The sequence below is a fragment of the Perca fluviatilis genome, chromosome 21 (genome assembly GCF_010015445.1).
Source record: "Perca fluviatilis chromosome 21, GENO_Pfluv_1.0, whole genome shotgun sequence".
Taxonomy (NCBI): domain Eukaryota; kingdom Metazoa; phylum Chordata; class Actinopteri; order Perciformes; family Percidae; genus Perca; species Perca fluviatilis.
The window spans coordinates 18,853,660-18,874,398 of NC_053132.1; the positions used below are offsets into that span (position 1 = coordinate 18,853,660).

Sequence of the window (20,739 nt, forward strand, 5' to 3'; positions counted from 1 at the left end):
TGTGTTCTTTTGTGGTATGGGTGAACAGACCCCTTAAGTTTATATTCAGCTTTACTCTCAAGAATTTAATATGTGTATTTTATAAAAAAGTAAAAAATATTTATTTTATGAAAACAAACTTTTCTGACACTTTTTCCTTACAAAAAAAAAAACAATGTAAAGTTCCTTTAAGAAGCCACTGTTTACCCTGTGTTATTTTCTTTGGTAGTGGTGAAATAGTTGTTCAGGATTCCTATAGCTGTAGAAATAGTTTATTTACATGCTGCGCTCAGGCCACTGGAGCTTAATACAGCAGGTTTGAAAGTATTGTTAAAGCCTTAGTTTTGGCTGGAGAGCTGTCAAAATTGATTTCCTGCCTGTTATGTGCTTGCTACACTACAACAACGCTGTTATAAAATATTTCCTCAGAGCAACTCTGTATTGGAGTGTAGCTCAAACCTTTTAATAGACCCAATTTTAGCTCCAACTTATTATTATTTTACGCATTTTCTCTTGTTGCCATGGCAAAGCGTTGGGGGGAAAAAGCAGAGGAGCTGCTCACGGTTGTCTTGGATACGACAGTTTTCCCTTGTAAAGTAATGAGAGGCGCTGAACCTGTGGGAGCACAGGGTTATTTTTAGGCCTGACGCCATCCTGCATGTGTGGATTAAGACTTGTTTGGTTGCTGCTGCGTGTGTGTGCATGTTTACAGGCTTTAATGCAGCCTCACTGTGGGAACAGCTTAAGGTGTTTTACACTCCGCATACAAACACCTGGGCCACCACTTGTGTCATTGACTACTTTTACATGCAGCCAATAACCCGTTCAAACCCGGAATATTAGCAATAACCCGGTCGCACATGGCCATGTAAACACCGGCAAAAACCCGAATATGCTCATATTCCGGTTTTTAAAAACCCAAATATGCTACCTGGGTTACCCCTTTTCTAACCCGAAATTTTGGTCATGTAAACGCGTATCGGCATATCCCCATCAAAAGGAACATTGATTTGTGTTCTGCGCATGTTCTATTCGCAAGGAATCTTGGTCTTTTGAGTAGAGGAACTTCTTGTATGCGCCAGAAAACATAGTTATAATAATAATTGTATACTATAATAATATAGTTATATATATGTCAATGCAGAAAACCTGTGCGCAGTATACCGGAAGTAAACAAGAAGTAGAGGTAAACATGGCGAGACCAGACGCAGCACAGCACCACACTTTTGGAGCGAGGAGGAATTTTTTTATTAGTGTGGTGAAAACCATGAATATAATGTCTTTTGTTGACTGCAGAAAGTACCGAGATAGTGAGATTTATAAGAAGGTGACCGAAAAGTTATTGCGTCATAAGGTTGTGTGTAGGCTACGTCCAGACGCTAACCGTGCGTCGCCGTTTACGTCGGCATATTGCCAATTGATTACAAATTCCATGTAGGAGTAACTCTCTCTGCTCACGCATGTAAACGGGTTATTCCGAATGTTTCAGAAACCCGAATAGTGACCTTAACCCGACCATAACCCGAAAATTGACAGCTTGTAAACGTAGTCATTGTTCCAGATAGATCTTTGGATGCAGGCTAGAATGAAATAGAAGCTCAATCACTACTGGGGATCCATGCTGATAGAGTAATGGGTGTGATCAAATAATTTACAACAGACTGGTACAGTTTCATGTGCGAAGCAAATAAGTTACATACAGCAGTATGAATAGTAGAAGTATAGTTGAAACACCATCCAATTTCATTTTGAAAAATAATTTAAAGCTGGCCGTAATACTTATTTATATATACGTATTTTCAAGAACAATGGAAGACAGTTGGAATGAGATATAAATATAGACACACACACACACACACACACACACACACACACACACACACACACACACACATACACAGCTGGCCTCTTGTTTTAAGAGATTGACAATGTAGAGATGATGGCAGGTATGCACATATGATGTCATATATGTCATATGAGGCAGCTGTGCTTTTGAGCTGCTCTCTTCCTGCAATACAGTGTGGAAGATGGAGATTTGTGTGAGTGTGTCTTACTGTGTTTGTAAGTTGACTAACAGAGGGAGAGAGTGGGAAAATCAGTCAGAGAACAGAGATAGTTTAAATAGACTAGATATAACTAGACACAGACTGACCCACAATTTGCACAAGTGCAGGGTCTTTTCCATTTGCAGCAAAAAGACAGCCAGTGTAAAAAATACCCAGTTTGACCTTGTTGAAGGATCTCTTATTTACACACTGTTGAACTTCAGTCTTAATGGTAGTATTAAAGGGGTGATAGAATGCAAAACCGATTTTACCTTGTCATAGTTGAATAACGACAGGTTTTTTGGTGGGTAAATAGGACATACATAGAACTTCAACATCCCATTGACACCTCTTTCCTCTGCAAATCTCACAATTTGAAACTGCTGCTGAAAACGGGCAAATCTCAATGAACCACCGAGTTGATGTCAACTCTTCCTGCTAAATGGCCGGTGTGTGTGAGTGAGAGCGCGGTCAGCGAGCTTGTTATGCCTGCAATCTCTTACCACAGGTTCCAGTTAATCTTATAATGGATATGTGTGTTGAGTTATTTAAACAAACGATCAGGGAAATCAATGCCTCTTGTCCACGAGTCTCATTGACAGAGCCTGCAGCTGGATGGAGCTCTGTCAATGAGAGCTAGCTAGCTAGCTAGCCTCCTCTTAGACCTCTGAAATTCACAAAAATGCATTAAAATAAAATCGGACACAATTGTTAGCTTTATAAGACCTAGGGGTAGCTGTAATATAAGTGGCGTAACGAAATTAAAACTGTAAATATACTCTAGTTATGCCAAACGTGTAGCTAACTAGCCGCAATCTGTACACATTGGATTGAAGGGACACTAGCAGCTAACGAAACCCCTAATTTTCACAAAAATGCATTACATTGAAATCGGACACAATTGTTAGCTTTATAAGACCTTGGGGTAGCTGTAATATAAGTGGCGTGACAAAATTCAAACTGTAGTACTGTAGTTATGCCGGCAGCTGGCAGCCCCGTTAGTCCAGTAACCGAGAAACGGTGACTTTCACTGGGTATGGAGGTTGCCGCTGTCTCATCAGACTGTGTGGAGCTCCTAAAGTCCGACACATCTTACCAAATTTGCAATTAGCCATCAATTTTCGTAAAAAGGCCCATATTTGAGCTTTATATAGTTGTTTCTCGAATAAAAAAAAGTGAATTTAATAACGAAATAGCAGACAAACAATGTATAACTTTGCAGTGTCTGAAATATGAAACCTGCTGTCTCGTCTCCAATGTATTTGTATGTGGTTCGCTCAAACCAATCAGCGTGCAGCTCATCTAAATATTCATGAGCATACCATATTTGGAAGAAAAGCTCTTGTTACAAATGGCTGTATTCACAGGGTAGTTAAGGGCCCATAAAATAGCACTTGGCAATTTTCAGCCCAACCAATGTTACATACCCTATTAGGAGACCTTAAGGAACAATGTGAAATACCCTATATAATCATTCTATCACCCCTTTAAGGACACTTATTTAATGCTTGACTGTAGGGATTGATTAGTGGTTGCAACTCTTAGCAGACATCCAAGCTTTTCTGCAAGAAAATGCCACCAATTACCAAGAAATGCAACCACTGGTGATGACTGCACCATCATTAGGTCTTGGCCAATTATTACCCATCAGTAATAAAGAATAAGAATGAGGGAGGATGGCAGATTCAGAGAGCAGAGAACATCCTGCCCATCCCAACCCTCTTTCCTCCCAACCCCTCCCCAGTGTGTCAGCCCAGCTCTAGCACGGCCGTGCTCTGCTGCAATCGGCTTTGACTTCTTAGAGGCTGCGTGGCCTCTGCATACTTTTAACAACCTCTGTCGTTTCACACTGCAAACACGGGATACCACGGATAAGCCTGGGGGACTGGCATGTGGTATTAAGGACCTGATCTGCATTGATCAGAGTTTTGCAAGAGAGCTTGGTCCCTCAGCATCTAGTCACACACACACACACACACACACACACACACACACACACACACACACACACACACACACACACACACACACACACACGTGTGTGTGTGTGTGTCTAAAGGAAATAAGTGTCTAAAGGTCAAGTGACAATTTGCCCAGTCCTGCCCTCCCTCCAATTGGATCATGTAAAAAACCTAAACTAAACCTAACCATTTCACTTAAATATGAAGACATTTTTTTAACAATTACTAACCTTGAAAACATAATGCCTACACTCAACCAAAATTGAGAAAGGCACTTGAAAAATGTGACAGCTTTTCTCTTTGTGTCAGTTACACTGAGTTCAGGTTGTGTTATTCCAATTTTTTTTATGACATGTCTGTGGGTTGGGAGAAATAGATTTATTACATAAGGCAAAGAGAGGGAGTTACTGTAAGTATAGACCAAAATCCATGAACAGGATCAAACATATGGCAGAATAAACCAGGTTATTGCAAGGATTAATGGATGGATAATAGATTTATTATTTTTAGTGCTGTCAAACATTTAAAATATTTAATCGCGATTAAATGCATTGTCAGTTAACTCGCAATTAATCGCAATTATTCGCACATTTTCATCTATTCTAAATGTCCCTTGATTTCTTTTTGTCCCATTATTTTTTCTTATTTTAATGCTCTGTGGATCGGCTTGCTTTGTGCTTTTGTCGCCTGGCTTTGACAAGGTGGCGGAGAATTTGCATCAGCTGTTCGGCCATAAAGTGGTATTTCCGACTGGACGTGCTGCGATGATAGCTCAGTTCACAACGATAAAACACACAGATAACTTTGGTCTTGTCAATGGAACCATTTGGCAACTTTTTAAAAGTAAACTTTCCATTCAGAATCTTATTGGCATCCATTTCGCTGTTAAAATGGTTTTGCGTTAACGCCGTTAATAACACGTTTAACTGACAGCACTAATTATTATTTTACATTACATACACCTAACCTGTCAATAAAAGACTATGAAATATTTTCAAATGGATTATTTGGATTGATGGATTACCACATATTATTCAAATAGAGGTATAAAAAAAAAATATACTTTTGATTGTAACTCCAGATTCTATATAGTATAGTATAGGCGTAGCCCTCTAAGAGCTATTGCTATTGGGTTTATCCCTTGTGCATGCACAGTCGCCAAATCATTATCCACCAATGTTTGGAGGTAAGTTAACACGAGGGGCAGGGGACACGATGTGGGTTCTGCACCTTTCTCCACACACCAGCGCCGGAAAGTGGACCATCGTCCAGCAGACCATCGTCCAGCGTAACACACCGTAGTAGAGGGTGCTCTCACGCCCTGGATAGAGTGCACAGCGGCAGGGGGCAAACCTAGCCTCTCCAAGCGCTTCCGCTCAGCGGCCAGGCCCCTAGCCGCTGGCTTATTACCGGGGGTTGGGATATCGCCGTCGCACCATCCAGCTCTGACAGTGCGTCCCTGTGCCACAGCAGTTGCCATGGGGACCCCACCAGTAGCTGAATCAGGGTTGGAAACCAGGACGCGCTCGTGCGCTCTGGTGCCACCAGAATGACCAATGGCTCTCCTCCTGAATGCGTGCCAGGAGGCGAGGAATCAGAGCATGGCTCTGGGCCATGGTCGGTGAGAAAAGGCGTTGACCCCGAGAGACGGATTGTCCCGTGTGTTCATAGAGAACCACAGATCGCATTGTGCAAAAACCCCCAGAATGTACACTGCTCTGGGTGAGAGCAGATGCCTCTGTGCCCGCAACAGCAGGCTTCTGGCTATCTACAATAACAGAGCTGAGTGTACACCACCCTGGCGGTTTATGTATGCTGCTGCAGTCATATTGTCTGTTCTTACCACTACATGTCTGCCCATCACCATCCGCGCCTGTCCGCGTGTGTGTGAGGGGAACGCGTGTTTCAGTGGGCGCAAGATGCTCAGAAGGTACAACAGCGGACTGACTGAGAGGGAAAAAACTGCTCTTTAGGGGGACTGTGTGGCCCTTAAAAGCGCTGTTAAGTTTCCAACTCTAGCTGGAGTGAGACACACACGTTCCCGGCGCCCCGTCACTGTTGCTGCCGCCACTGTTTGCGAATTGGCTAGTGGATTGGACCAGGTGGGTGCTGCCCGCCAGGCCTCATGGCCGCGCCGTCGGTAGGTGGGGCTGGAGCCAGGGCTTGGAGAGAAGGGAGCCCGCCCGCTGCGGAGGAGAAAAGCCGCTGGTGCGGTGCTCCCCTTCTGGAAACGGAGTCAGCCGAGTGGCGGGGCTCCATAATCCTCTGCTGTTTCGAGCTCCAGTTCTTCCAACGGGGAGGAGGGACAGCCGGCAAAAGAACCATCTTCGGGGGGATTGTGTGTGGAAGCACCAGAGACACAAAAGAACACCCCAAATCCCAGAAAAAGTGTTTTTTTCATAATATGGGCACTTTAATGAAAAATGTCACCCAGTAAGCCAGTGAGTTTAGAAACATTAGCTGCTCCAGTAAAAGAGAAATGTAAATTCCATCTGAACTCTGAAGGAAGAAATATATTTCTTCATTTTCTTAAATAATGTTGGGAGTCAGACAGAAAGCATTTAGAGTGGAGCAGTCCTTAGTACCGTTACTGATAGCGCCCCCATTTGGCCAGTTCATGTAATTCCTTCAATGCTGGAACGTTTTGTGAAGATGCTTCATCGCTTCAAATCTTATCAGTGATGATGAGGCTGGAATTTTATGGCTTTTTATGTTATTACATAAACATATTCACACGCATCTATCCTTTTATATAATATATTATTGTTGATTGTTCTGCTTTGGCAACAACAATTGTTGACCATTCATCCCAATAAAGCATATTGAATTGAATTTAACCCTATGGTGACGTAACTGGGTTTCGGCCAACACACCACTGGTTCCACCATGGATGGCTATTGTCATGGCAACCAGGAAATAGCTTCTCCCTCATCAGCTGCACTTTTTTCTTCCTCATCATATTGTTCTTGTTTGCTCCCTCCCTCCCTCCCTCTCTCCTCAACCCTCTTTTGTTTTCTTCTGTTTTTCCTCTCATGACTGTTGATTGCCTATTCTGTTTATGTTCTCCACACCCCCTTATTAACTCCTGATTGCTATTCACTGTGTGTATTTTACAGGTTCACCTGAAAAGCCAGTTTTAAATCTAAGGATAACGGATGCTTAGTCTCCCAGTATTCTGTCTGTGATGCTTTTTCTTGCTGCACGATGTTAAATGGATCAATAAACATCAACAGAGATCCTCATTGAGCTTATGTTAGCTGGACTGCCCACTCGTTCACTCACTCACTCACACGCTCACTCAATCTTTCCAACTGTTGCTGATTCCCCACGGACATGACGGCTTAAACTGTTTGGGTGTTACCAGAGCAACTGGCTATTCTATTTATAGGTATTAACAAAGTTAGATACCAGTTGTTGTTGTTGTTGTTGTTGTTGTTGTTGTTGTTGTTGTGCTTGTTTAGACTAATTAAGAATAAGCTGTGCACATAAGTAGGCCAGTTGACTGATATTATGACAGAAAATAATTTGTTTTCTTTGTCATGGCTTGATTTAGACTTCCACAGATCCCTGTGTGTTGAAGTTAAAGGGCCTCAACCTAACAGTTTATCACAATGTAACAAGCTGCTTGTTTTTAAAAGCTATAAAATATGCAAAAACTCTGACTTTGGTTCTGTGGGAAATAGTCCTGTTAGACATCTGCTCTTCATAGAAGTTCTTTACAGAGCTTTGACCCTCCTTCCCTTGTTTGAACCTTAATTCAGCCTCAGTGGTCTGATAATCAAGGGGTTTTGCATTCATATTCACAATCAATACTTTATTAGTGTTTTCAATGCATCTCCCTTCTCTCTCTCTCTGCTCTTTCATTGCAGTTGACCTTACAAGTTTTTTGGAGGATACTGGGAGGAACCAATTCTTAAAATGCCTGTGGCAACATCCAGCTCTGACTCCGGTAAGTGGCTTTGTGTGTGTGTGTGTGTGTGTGTGTGTGTGTGTGTGTGTGTGTGTGTGTGTGTGTGTGTGTGTGTGTGTGTGTGTGTGTGTGTGTGTGTGTGTGTGTGTGTGTGTGTGTGTGTGTGTGTGTGTGTGTGTGTGTGTGTGTGTGTGTGTGTGTGTGTGTGTGTGTGAGTGTGTGATATTGAGAGAGAGACAAGAGGGAGGAGATACTGAGCGGTTTGTGCTTATTCCAGCACTCAGGACATGTATCTCATCTCCAGAGTTCTAATGTGACTTAATGAGCTGGCTAATGGAGCGCTAAAACTCCAGCCTTAGATCAGTCATGCCTCGAAGGATTTGATGTTGTATCCTTCGCAGCCCTCTTCTCATGCACATCAAATGTGTGTGGCCCTTAGTACAAATACACACGAGTGCATGCACGAACATGCACACGCTCGCACACAAATTACTTTTATTATGGATCAATGACCAATGATGACTGAAATAGTATGGTGTTGGCCCTCCCCAACTTTAACTTAAATGTATCACAGAGCCTTTCAGTTACGGGCCCTCAGGGTGTGGATGGACCCCTCATCTACAGTTCCATGGAGAGAAATGGAGCAAAACCTCTCACTGGAAGTCTAAGACTGCAAGACCTTGTTTTGCAGGTGTGTGTCCAAAAAAGTGTATGCTAGCCTATTGCCCTATTATCACCAACACATTGACCAACTTTAAACAGGTGGAGGAGCAACTACACTACACCAATAAGTGGCATTTGAATACCCCAATATGGCACAATACACACTTAATGTCTGGTAACAAACCCTTTGATTGTAATCAGTGGAGTGACCCAGGACATCCTTCTTCTTTTATCTTCGCTTAAGATCAGCCCTAAAATGTTATGGAGTGCCATGGGGAAACAGTCTTCAGGCGCATCCAGTCATTAAATGGTTTGTTGATTTTCCTGTGAGAGTATTAGTGTCCAAGATTTATGCTAAACTGATGCAAGTATCCATAGGAGAACTCCCAATAGTAAAGAAATGGGAGCCCTGAGGGGAACGCAATTAATTGGGAGACAGTTTGGGACAACATTTTCCACTGTTCCAAGAACCCAAATCACCAGTATATCCACTTCAACATATGTCATAGGACATATTTGACTCCCCAGAAGAGATATTGACATTTATTTATTGAAGAGGAATAACCCCTTGAGATGAACCATCTCGTTTTCGAGGGGGTCCTCTAGTTCAGGTACAGAAATTGACATTGACCTTACAGTGGCAGTCAAACAGAAAACAAAAAACAAAAAAACAAACAAAACAACAACAATAAAAAAACAACAACTTACTTTACAATAATAGTAAGTGCAAAAATTTTATAATATTATTATATTAATATAAAGACATTCACTCATACAAGACTCTCCGAAGGTTGCTCACTCATCCCTCAACAAAGTAAACACATGAACTGTGTGAAATATGAAATATAAAATATATATGTACCGAAACACAGATATGTCTCTAAAGTCATTCCCACTCCCTATTGCACGTTCTGTCAACCTGAACAAACTGGAACTTTCCTGCATATGGTTTGGAAGTGTGAACAGGTGCATGAGTTCTGGAATAAAACAACATCAATAATATCTGATGTGATAGGATGTCGAATTCCTACTGACCCGATTGTTTTGTTACTTAATGACAACTCTAAATTACACCTGCTTGGCTAGCCGGCTCAACCAAGAAAATGATAGCTCAACGCTGACTCCCCCCCTCACTCGCTTTGTATAAAACAGTGGTTGGCGTATTTTCTAGACACCGTTATGTTTGAGCTCCCTACAGCAAGAATTAACAAAGCCAAATCATCGACTATCAACCTATGGAAAAGCGCAGCAGCACAAATGACCTCAGTGCCACAAGAAATAGAGGAGAGTGACTAGGCAAGGTGTCATTTCTGTTTGTTTATTTGTTCAGTTTTCCTCGAGACCGTAGAGGGTGTGGGGTAGGAGAGGGTTTTGTTCTTGTTCAATTTGTGTTTCTCTGTTCTGTATGTATAATGATAAAAAACAATAAAAATGTTAACTTAAAAAAAAAAAAAAAATTGTATGGTGTGAAACCCAGCGGGTGAAGTGATTTGCAGTCACCTTTTGAGTGTCTTTCATGGGTCAAAGTTACTTTGGCAATATTTTAATTGTTTTTAAGTTTATTTGATGAAGGCTGTTCGTTTTCTATGAAATGAATCACATTTGATAGTTCTTTTCATGTAAATATACAGTTTGATGCTACTTCAAGGCTGCTGTGAAAGATTCAATTTAAAGTCAAGATGTGCAGTCTAGTCTGGCACTGACTGCAGGAGTCAGTGCAATAACTGAAAATATGGCAAGTGCTCTAAACAGTGTCCTATGTCTTGCACTGGATCCCAGGCCTTCTAGACTGGTGGATTACAAAAACATGATGTGACTATCTTTGCCTAAAATAACAACAAATAATTATACCCTTGTGCAAAGGTTTCCACAGAATTGCTGGAATCCAAATCAAATCAATGGTCTCTTTTTGTTGGCAATGTATCAAATTGAATTTTTGGATGTTTACCATGGCACTGATATCAAAGTTGATAATGTAGTACTGTGACAGCAGTTGAATTATATTTCACATTAGTCTCTAAACTGGCACACAGCCATACTTCCATGCATTTCCTCTTTACTCAGTGTTGGGGGCACTTGATCCAGAAGCATAAAAAATTGAAAAGCCACTGCCAAATGTCTGGGAAATAAGGAGTCTTAGTATATTGAGGACCAAATCTTGAACTCAAAGCTTTATAGTGTTTTAACATGTGGTAATACATCTCAGAAGTCACCTTTCGGATAGAGGGAGAAAAGCAGTTCTGCTGAGAGTCAAAATGTTTGTGGAGTTTCTTTTTTGTAATGGGCTGTCAGTCAGTCTTGATTTGTACACCAGCCAAGGGCTGAGTCTGGATGACTGGCGTTTCTAGAAACGCACGGTAAATTGTTTCTCCCAACCAATTCATGTCTTTTTTTAATTTTAAAAGCAGCATTGTCAAGAAGGCTATTTTATGCGCAGGCTTGGAGAAGGGTTAGTGAAGGGTCAGTTTTGATTTTTAAACTATAAGATATTTTTCATCTCTTGTCAGCAAAGGAACTCGATTTATGAGCAGAAAGCACAAATTTCCCAATAAGTGCCCTTCACTAACTGCATCTGCAAAGCTGGCTGTGTTTGTACCTGTGTCTGTGATGTCAGTAATGGAGGGTCATCACTCATATATGCGTCAGCTCATCCGATCCTCCTCTCTAAAGCCAGCCTTCTGCTGCTCTTTCCCCCAGTTAACCCCACAGGGAAAACTGGAAGGAAAATGGTCCTGCCTCCTTTTCTCCTGGAGAAAGCATCATACTTCCCGCCCTCTTTCTCACCCCCCTCCTCCCCTTCTTTGCTCATGCACACACAACACTCTCTCGTCTCCATTCATTCATGCAAAGGAGAAGACGCTCAGCCAGGCATAGCTTATACACATTCACGTCAAGAGCAGGTGGAGAGGGAGGAAAGAGCGAGGTGCTGCTTTGCCAGAAACGGGAGCGAATCAGACACAGATAAGGAGAGGGAGAGAAAGAGATCTCTCTGCCTCAAATACAGTATTGGGTGTGTTACTGTGAGTGTGTGCACTATAGAGAGGTGTTGTTCACCATGGCTGGCAGCCTGTTTGGAAGGCTCTCCCTGGAGGAAGGGGACTCAGCCAACTCCCTGGAGGGCCTGGAAATCAAGCTGGGGGGAGAAGGTAAGAACACAGGTTCCTACCTGCTGGGTGTGTGAGGGATGCAGGATGGTTTACAAAACAGATTACTTCTGCAACTATGTGTCTTTCTCACAGGTTAGGAAAGATCTACTGGTCAGAAACTGTGGTGAAGCTGAGAAGGTTGAATCACTGTTTAATGCAACTTAGCAGGCGGCATTATGCTTATGTACACATTGGTGGTTGAGGGTTACTTGGTGTTTTAAATTTGCATTGCACCTGCTCATGGTGTGCTGGTTGAAACCTCCAGAGTGTGATGAAGATGTGCAGAGACAGATTAGGACCCAGGGCAGCATGTGATGTACAGGCATCTGAGGCAGCAGACTACAAAGACAGGGAGGTGCCCTGAAAACATGCCACATTTTCTTTTACTTAATTTAGAGTGAGAAGCCTTATTGTAAACTTAGTGCAATAAAAAGTAAGAGACAGCAGAATGCACTTTGAGATGTGTAAAGAAAGCAAGAAGATAAGTCATTAAAAGAGAAATGACCTATGTAAAAGCAGTGTATTTATTGAATCTGCACAGATAATGTTTGCTCACACTGCACGGAATAGGAGGTACTATACATTCTATTCATAATTGATGGATGTCATTAATACTGCATGGCGTTGTGAACTACACAGTAATAGGTTATTAGTCTATATCTATTTATGCACTGCTATGTGGTTACATCTATTTGATGTTGTCATGCTAAATCAGGCATCGTATTACATGTCACACAGTATACCATGTTACAAGATATTCTCTGCTCTGTAATGTTGCTTGACAAGAGAGCGGGGACAGATATAGTGAATCACATTTTCAGTCAAAGCATTCGCATCCTGTGTGTGTGTGTGTGTGTGTGTGTGTGTGTGTGTGTGTGTGTGTGTGTGTGTGTGTGTGTGTGTGTGTGTGTGTGTGTGTGTGTGTGTGTGTGTGTGTGTGTGTGTGTGTGTGTGTGTGTGTGTGGCGGGAGAGAGATTGAGAGAGAAAAGGATAAAGAGACCGAGACCTCCAGTGCATTGTACATTCATGGAGAGTAGGTAGGGGGTCATTCATATGCAACAGAGTTCTGATTAGAGACAGCACGCTTGAAAGTGTCAGACTTGACAACCTTCAAATAACTCTGCGGCTCTCAATTTCACCCCGCCACACACTCTCTTCCCAAACAACCCTCACACTTTTGGAGGAATATTCTGTGTGCCTACTGGACTAATAAAGCTGTGTTCAAACATAGATGATGGATCATTGAGTACAGTTTGTTGGTAGGATTAGGCTGTCAAAGATAATCGCCGGGATTCAAGAGAAAGGGACAATTTAATTCGGTTCTGGCTGAGGGTGTTCGATAATGTGGTGACACTGGCAATTATTTCATCCGTATCGCACCCTGATATCCCCCATCTCTGTTTCCTCTTTCATTAACTGCTGCGAGGAAAATAGATGCACAGTCAAAGTCGACGGCAAGTTCAATTGATAATCTTGTCCGCGCTAGTTTCCCCAAAAACTTCACGTGAAATGATCTCTCGCCCCGACTCTCTGTGGCCACGGGCTGAGTGTTGTCTCCAGTGGTGACCTTCAGCCAGCTAATAGGGCGATCCAGCCTGCACCCATATCATGCCAGCTGGGAACAAGCATCACCATGGCGATGGGATGGCTTAAATGGCAACTTTAAAGTCCCTCGTCCTGCTGATTGACTACCCAAGAGAGAAGAGGTCAAAGATAGTGTTGCCCCTGAAGATGTTGCCAAATGATCAACAGTGTGCAGGATTTCTTTTAAAGATTATTTTTTGGGGGCTTTTCCCTTTTATTATATAGTGACAGTGGATAGACAGGAAAGGGGGAGAGAGATGGGGGATGACATGCAGCAAAGGGCAGCAGGTCGGATTCAAACCCGCGCCGCTGCAAAGGACTCAGCCTACATGGGGCACACGCTCTTACTGGGTGAGCTAAAGGCCGCCCCAGTGTGCAGGATTTCAGGTTTGTCTCAAGCCTAGGCAACATGTACATATGTATTTTTTTAAATTGGGTTTTCCCTTCGTTCGTTCGAAGCGCTGTCAAGAGCATGCCAAGCCGACAGGCGGTGATATAACCCCAGTCGCGGAAAGAGGAAGAAGATGTTGGCTGATCAGAAGCCTGAAAGCTGTTAGCGGAAGACTACCCACCAACTAGAAGTCCAATGGTCTTGTCTAAGAGCTGCACGTTGGCGGTGGGGTCTGTGTCGTGGCAGTGTTGGATTATGTAGCAGTGACCACCGTAGCACATTCTGACACCTCCGTTCCACAAAACCATGAAAGAGTAACTTTACATGTATGTATAAACATGTAAAAAGTCCTGTACTACTATTTTGCTACATCTTCCATTGCAAGAAATGTTGCCTTATTTTGCCTTATTTTGCCTTATTTCGCCGTCTCTATAAGTCCTCATCCTGGCCGGAATTTTCCAAAAGCTCTATTTACAGTGAACCTAAACACTGTTTGTGTGAATAAAAGGCCAAAATGCATAGAAAAAGCTATGCTTTTGCAGTTTCCTGGATAAATTAAAGGCCCTGAACATCCATAGTACAGGGGATTTAAATTATTTTGGCTGATTAGATGTCTGAGGACTGTGTGGGCGTGAACACAATGTAGATGATTGCTCCTCACTCTCAAACTCCTTTCGAGTTAACTTTTTTGAACCTATTAGGGCGGGGAAATGACCTCAATCATTCTCATGCTGTGTTCACATCATATTCTTTAGAGCAACATTCATGTCTGCCTCTGAGTTGTAATTTCAAGCCGGAAATATCGAGAATTACAGCGACAATATCTCCCACTTGGTGAAAAGAACTGCAAAAGTTTCAACTAATGCAATCGATTCAGTTACTTTAAAAGGGGGCTATATAACTTTTGTTTGTATCTGTAAGTTGTTAACAATCCGCTCCACATACCTACCGCTGCCTCCTAAGTATTCTTTTCATTCTGCCGGCTTCTAATTCTGCCGTGAATGAATAAGAGCCTGGATCTGTCCGAGGTTTCTTCCCAAGAGGGAGTTTTTCCTCGCCACTGTCGCACTGGTCACACTGCTTGCTCTTGAGGGACTTATTGTAATTGTTGGGGCTTTGTAAATTATAGAGTGTGGTCTAGACCTACTCTATCTGTAAAGTGTCTCGAGATAACCTGTGTTATGATTTGATACTATAAATAAAATTGAATTGAAAATTGAATTGAATGCATCACGATTAGCACGAAGAGTTTGTTGACCTCACGTAATTCCTAGCTCATAGCTCCACCAAACCTCAACCTGAGCAGAGGACTAATCAGCCACGATGGCCTTTCAGTGTGGAGTTTGCATGTTCTGGTGCTCAGGTTTCCTCCAACCATAAAGACATGCATGGTAAGTAACTCCTGCCATTGCACTTAACGTGGGGACTGGCATTACAACTGGAGTTGGTCCCCGGGCGCCAGACTATGGCTACCCACTCCTCCTAATTAGTTAGGATGGCTTAAATGCAGAGGATACATTACTTGTATGTGTAAAAATGTACTTGGTTAATAAAGGTATTATTATTATTATTATTATTATTATTATTATTATTATTATTATTATATAATATTGACTTAGCTTCCCAATGCTAAAAGTTGAAATCAAGACCTTCAATTCCTACCTTAGTAACTGTATATTAAATGTATGCATCTGTCTACAACTGCATTTGTACAGTAGGTAATTCTAATAATCTAATTTTCTGATGAGATGAGGAGAGCTATTGAAGGCAAGCCTGTACAAGTTGCACATACACACACACAAATTTACCACACAACTACATTTCACAATTGATGTGCCCACACATGCTTCACACAGCATTCCCTGAACCTGTCATGAAGAGCTTGTCTTTTCAGTGATGAGGAGGCTGTGCACTGATACACCACAGCAGTATTTTAACTGTAACTGTAGTTGTATTCTCTATGCTTAGTACAAAATGTTTCGGACTGATTGCACTCTGCAAGGACATCGTGGAAAGAATCAACATATACCATAAGGACAATAAGGACAAATTAATTATTATTATAATAATAATAATAATAATAATAATTATTATTATTATTATTATTATTATTATTATTTTATTATTATTATTAAATGATTAATCTGCTCTTGTACACACAATGGAATATACTTTAATCCAATATAATTCTACACCACTGTCTTAGACATTTATCTTTCGCTACCTGAGGGATTGATAGTAATTATATTGTGCTGAAGAGCAGGGAGCAGAATCAAATCTAATAGCAACCTTAAAGTATTTAACGATGTCTGTCAAAGCCTGAGAGTATTTTATTACATAGAGGTGACTTTTGGAAATTTTAAAATAGTTTGTGTCATCCGCAACATGCTCTCATTTTAATGGAGTGACAGAGGAATAAGACTGCAGGAAACAATGAGAATATAAATGGGTTTTTGAAGAGGAGGGTGCTCAGAAATCTGTCTGTGTTTTCACAGGACAAAGCAGGTGTTATTACTGCGGAGTCACTCTGCACACTGAAAAGCTTAACATTGACCTTACCCATTGAAAATACCCCAATTAATCACCACCAGGTCTTTGCTGCGACTGACTTTCAATGTTTTTCTCTGTGTAATTTTGGCTACACAATGAATTTTAAGTCCGTTTTCCCAACTGAAATATGTTTTGTAGTAGAAACACGATGATACATATTGGGTACTTCTGAATATATTGCTCCACATGGTGTGTTGAGAAGCCTTTCTAAAACAGGACCTTTTTGTGGGAATAGTTGAGCTACTCATGTTTGAGCATTTGTAAAAATAAATCAAAGCATCTAATGTGTACACATGAATTGCATCACTCAATTTATTAAGATTAAGATTTCAGTCAAACAGATCTTCATCAAAGCACAAAACAAGCCAAACACTCTGTAGAGAACATACTGTATAGTCTGCTGCAGTGGAAAGAGGAGGCACCAACTATCCCTTAACACCTTAGGTGTGAGACCTTTTTTTTAGGAAGAAAAATGTGTGAATCTCGTCACACATTTGAATCTAGAGTCAATATTAGAGTTGGGTATTGTTTGGTTTGGATACCGATGCTAAAGCGGTACTTTTAAAACGGTACCGGTGCCTTAACGGTGCCTGAACTAATACTTTTTAAGAAAGTAAAAAAAAAAAAGAAGGGTACTTAACAACAGTTGGCGACATTAAAGAACGGCTTGTTTATTGCTAAAGCCATATGGTAAAAATTAAATGATTAAATAATAGGTAAATAATAGGTAAACAATAACTTATTTCACTAGTAAATAGCTGTTGAACGACAAAAACAACCACCAGATGGGAAAAGGGCATTTAACAATAACTTTGAATGCACCATGATGCTGTAGGTTACCATTTTCATTGAACGCACCGTTTGTGTTTTTCCGACAACGACAGCTGCCCATTGTTACATCCCGGTGTCGGAATCCTCTACAGTGAAATCCAGACAAACTTTACACCGTTTAGAGTTCGCTGTCAGCATTGTAACCGTGTTTAATACAACTACTAGCTAGCGGTAGGCTAACGTTAGCTGCTGTCGAGTGTAGTGTTAACTAGCATCACGTGCAGCCATGTTTCTGTTGCCTGTAAAGTCCTGTAACCAGAATGAGGCGCCGAAATCCGCGTTGCTATTCCTGCAGCAGCAGGATGTGTTACGAGGAAGTATGGCAAAGTGACGACGCAAAGCCGAGTGAAGTGAAAATAAATTCATAAATGGCGGCATGCGATTAATGCCATTAAAAAAAAAAAGAAAATTAATGCATTATGCTCGGCCCTTAATCGCATCACGATTAACGCATTAACGCTGACAGCCCTAGTTAATATGTAATTGTACTCCTTTCACTTACAATGATTCGTCTCTGTAGAGCATAGGGGAGAATGAAACAGTTTTTAATTAAACGTCATTTACAAAGACATCGTAATACACTGAAAGCTAATATTTAGTCACTAGCAACCTACACCTGTCCTCTGTCAAATACAGTTTCATTTTCAGCTCTGAACAAAACCGTTCTGGAGTTATTTAAGCAGTAGTCTGACGTGCGTTTTGTTTCATTCGTGCCTCCTGGCCTCGACGAATGAAACAGGCATCGGGGACGAAAGAAACATCCAGTTTAAGCTATGTACACTTCCCACAACTTCAATATTTGGCAACATATCATGAATGGTACTTCAGATAGGTGTTATTTCATTGCTGCAGGGCTATACGTCTTGGTGAATGTCTGTTAACAACTCATTGCCGTCATCGTGAAGCACATATCTCGCGGTTATGGAAATACCATGCACTATGCCATTTATATAGCTAGAATAATGCATGTTTCCAATTATATAATGTTTCTATATTGCAAAATGTTATTTCACTCTGTTCTGATGTGGGTAGGCCACCGCACATCCATATAAGTGCCCTTCATGACCCACAGCCCGTCAGTCTCCATAAGATAACATGGCAAAACTCGACCCCCTACCTGATAGCCCCAAATATATTTACATCTTTCTAAAACCACTTTTCCATGTCTCACCTGCATAAAATATAGTATAAACATAGATATTTGTATATATTATATATACAATATATATTACTTATTTACTTAGAAAAAATGGGGTTTACTGCCTGGTCGGGACCTAAACTAAAAAACTCTGACATTCCAGACTGTAGGACATTTTAAAACACTAATTCATATTTCGTATGACCATGACAACGGTACATGAAACAATAAATACAACCTGTCATTAAAAAAAAATTACCGCATTAAACATTTTATTTACCGCACTCAAATTGGGTTCGCGGGTCAAACTTTGTAGCAGCATGACGTCATGACGCCAACTTTCCTGGGTCTGGTAGATCTTGCGTGCTGTACGTGCTGACAAAATTTGACATTTGCAACATGTATGGTTTTCGGGATTACTGCAATGTTTCAATCATCCCGGTTGTACCCTACACTACATCTCATCTTAAGAGTTTGTTCATCTCAATGAATATCAGCAGGCCAGACTGTTTTGATTGCCAGAAACTGAAAATAGAACAAGTCAGCTGCACACTGTACTCCTTTTGTGTTTACGTCCCCATGAGGATTTAGCATGGAGAAACGCCAACAAAACCCCATCTCCCACATTTCTTCCTCCATGTTCCACCCTCCCTCAGCTCCCCGCTCCATCCTCTGTGTGTTTCCCTCACCACCGCTCCATAGCAACAGAACAACCTTCACTAAGTGCTGGCTAAGAGGTTCATGTTCCCCCGCTGTGCTCTTACCACAAACAATAACAGCCCAGATTGTTTGGCTGCCTCCATGACATTGAGTTTAATTGTGTCTCCGTGAAGGGGAAGTTGCGCTCCGATAAGACTTTAAGAGACAAAAGCACCTTTTATTCGGGGTTCCTTGTGATTATATCCTCTGCTGTCGTCATGGCAAGGAAGCTCTTATTCTGGCAACCTTTGTCGAGATACCCCACAGTGTATTAATATTTGGAATTGACAGAGCACTATTTATCTTTTTCATTTTTTTTTTTTAAACTGAATAAATCATCACCACATTTTGTTGGATTCCTTTAATGTCAGTTTTTTTCTCTAGTTAACTTTTGCATACATGTCGGTCTCTTGGGAACTTTGGATTGTTGTCATGATTATTTATTTGCTCTACTGGGACTCCTCTTTCAGTAGTTTTCCTCTTAAATCCGGTAGACTCACAGTAGTGAAATACTGTAAAAACAAGACCACCTCAAGCATGAAAAGACCTTTAATAATCCCTGGAATAGCACATGACGTACATGTTGCTTGTTCAGTCTGTCTGCACACCTGGGTCCCTTTTTGTGCTCATAAGCCCGCACCTGCTAAATGGAGTTCTCTGACGGTATCAAGTTACAGTGTGTAGTTTCGGGAATTTAGATTCACTAGAGCGAAAAATGACTTTCTTCTAGCTTGTAAAGGCTCAGAGAAGAAAAAAACCTGAGTATATTATTACGCAAATGTCTACATGCAATTTTGATGCTGATATAAGACATGAGCAGAAGAAAGATCAATACTGTTAGTGGGTTAAAAAAAATGCAGTTTGGTCCTGGCTGTGCAGTTTTATATGAAGTTTATGCGAGAGAGGATGGCTTTGACAGCAGTGGTATACAAGATGAAATACTCCTGATACCTGAATGCTAAAAAGAGTTATTTTCAAAACAAAGTTGCAGTTAGAAAAATAGGAAACAAATACTGTATTTCAATCTGACATTCAGACGTCTTCCTGTCTGAACTTTTGACCTGCAGGACCTATCCTCTGCTTTGATGCTTGCCAGTGAAAATAAGGAAAGAGACCCTATTTATCTGAATATAAAGAGAAAAAAGACAAAGAGACCCAAGAAGGAGGACAAGTTGGATGTTTAATGATCTCTATGAATAATAGAACGACCCCAAGCATACTCAGCACTGGAAAAAATGGCTATTGTTCTCCAGTCCCTTTCACACCTTTTTGGTAGTCCTCTGATACTTCCAAGCAATGGCAATATCACAGAATATGTAAATGATGGGAAAGATGTTTTTGTTCAACATCCTTGATGCACTGTAGAGAATCAGTCAATTTGATCAGGACCGTTATGTCTGATTGGGACTGGAGTGAAAGTGGAGAAGAGATCATTATTAGTGACATGTTAATGTATTAAGACCGCATGGGCATGTGAGAGAAAGTTATAAAAGTAGTAAAACAAAGAGAAAAAGAGAGGTAACTCCACACACGTCTAGGCGAAGCAGAGACAAGCTAACAACGAGAAAAGTGTCGATGTGGCAACAACGGCGGCGTACAGTTGCGGTGATTAAAGAGAATTATGCAGGACCTGTAAGCCGAGCCTGCTGGTCTGATATTCTCTGCCAGGCGCAAATCTGGCAACTCTCCTGCTGGAGCAGAGCCGGTGTTCCAGGGAAAATAGAAGAAAAACAAGACTTCACTGCGGAAGACTCTTGTAATTATTTATTTGATTTACTTATCAAATTATTCAGAGAGAGGGCGGAGGGACTCTGTAATCGTTAAGGTTGTCTTCCTCTGGC

At 41.3% G+C, this 20,739-nt stretch overlaps 1 protein-coding gene across 4 annotated transcripts in view; it reads left to right on the forward strand.

The window, feature by feature from the left end:
* Positions 1-20,739, forward strand: part of mpp2b (membrane protein, palmitoylated 2b (MAGUK p55 subfamily member 2)) — a 44,922-nt gene that overhangs the window by 5,836 nt on the left and 18,347 nt on the right. For 2 of the 4 annotated variants that reach the window (XR_005637792.1, XM_039787726.1), the window contains exon 1: positions 11,362-11,704. Coding sequence is in view for 3 of the 4 variants with exons in the window: in XM_039787726.1 (XP_039643660.1) it covers positions 11,614-11,704 (91 nt within the window). In the remaining variant the exon portion in view is untranslated. Of the gene's footprint in view, positions 1-7,854; positions 7,935-11,359; positions 11,705-20,739 lie in introns of those variants that run through there. The other 2 variants (XM_039787728.1, XM_039787727.1) reach the window with 2 other exon arrangements.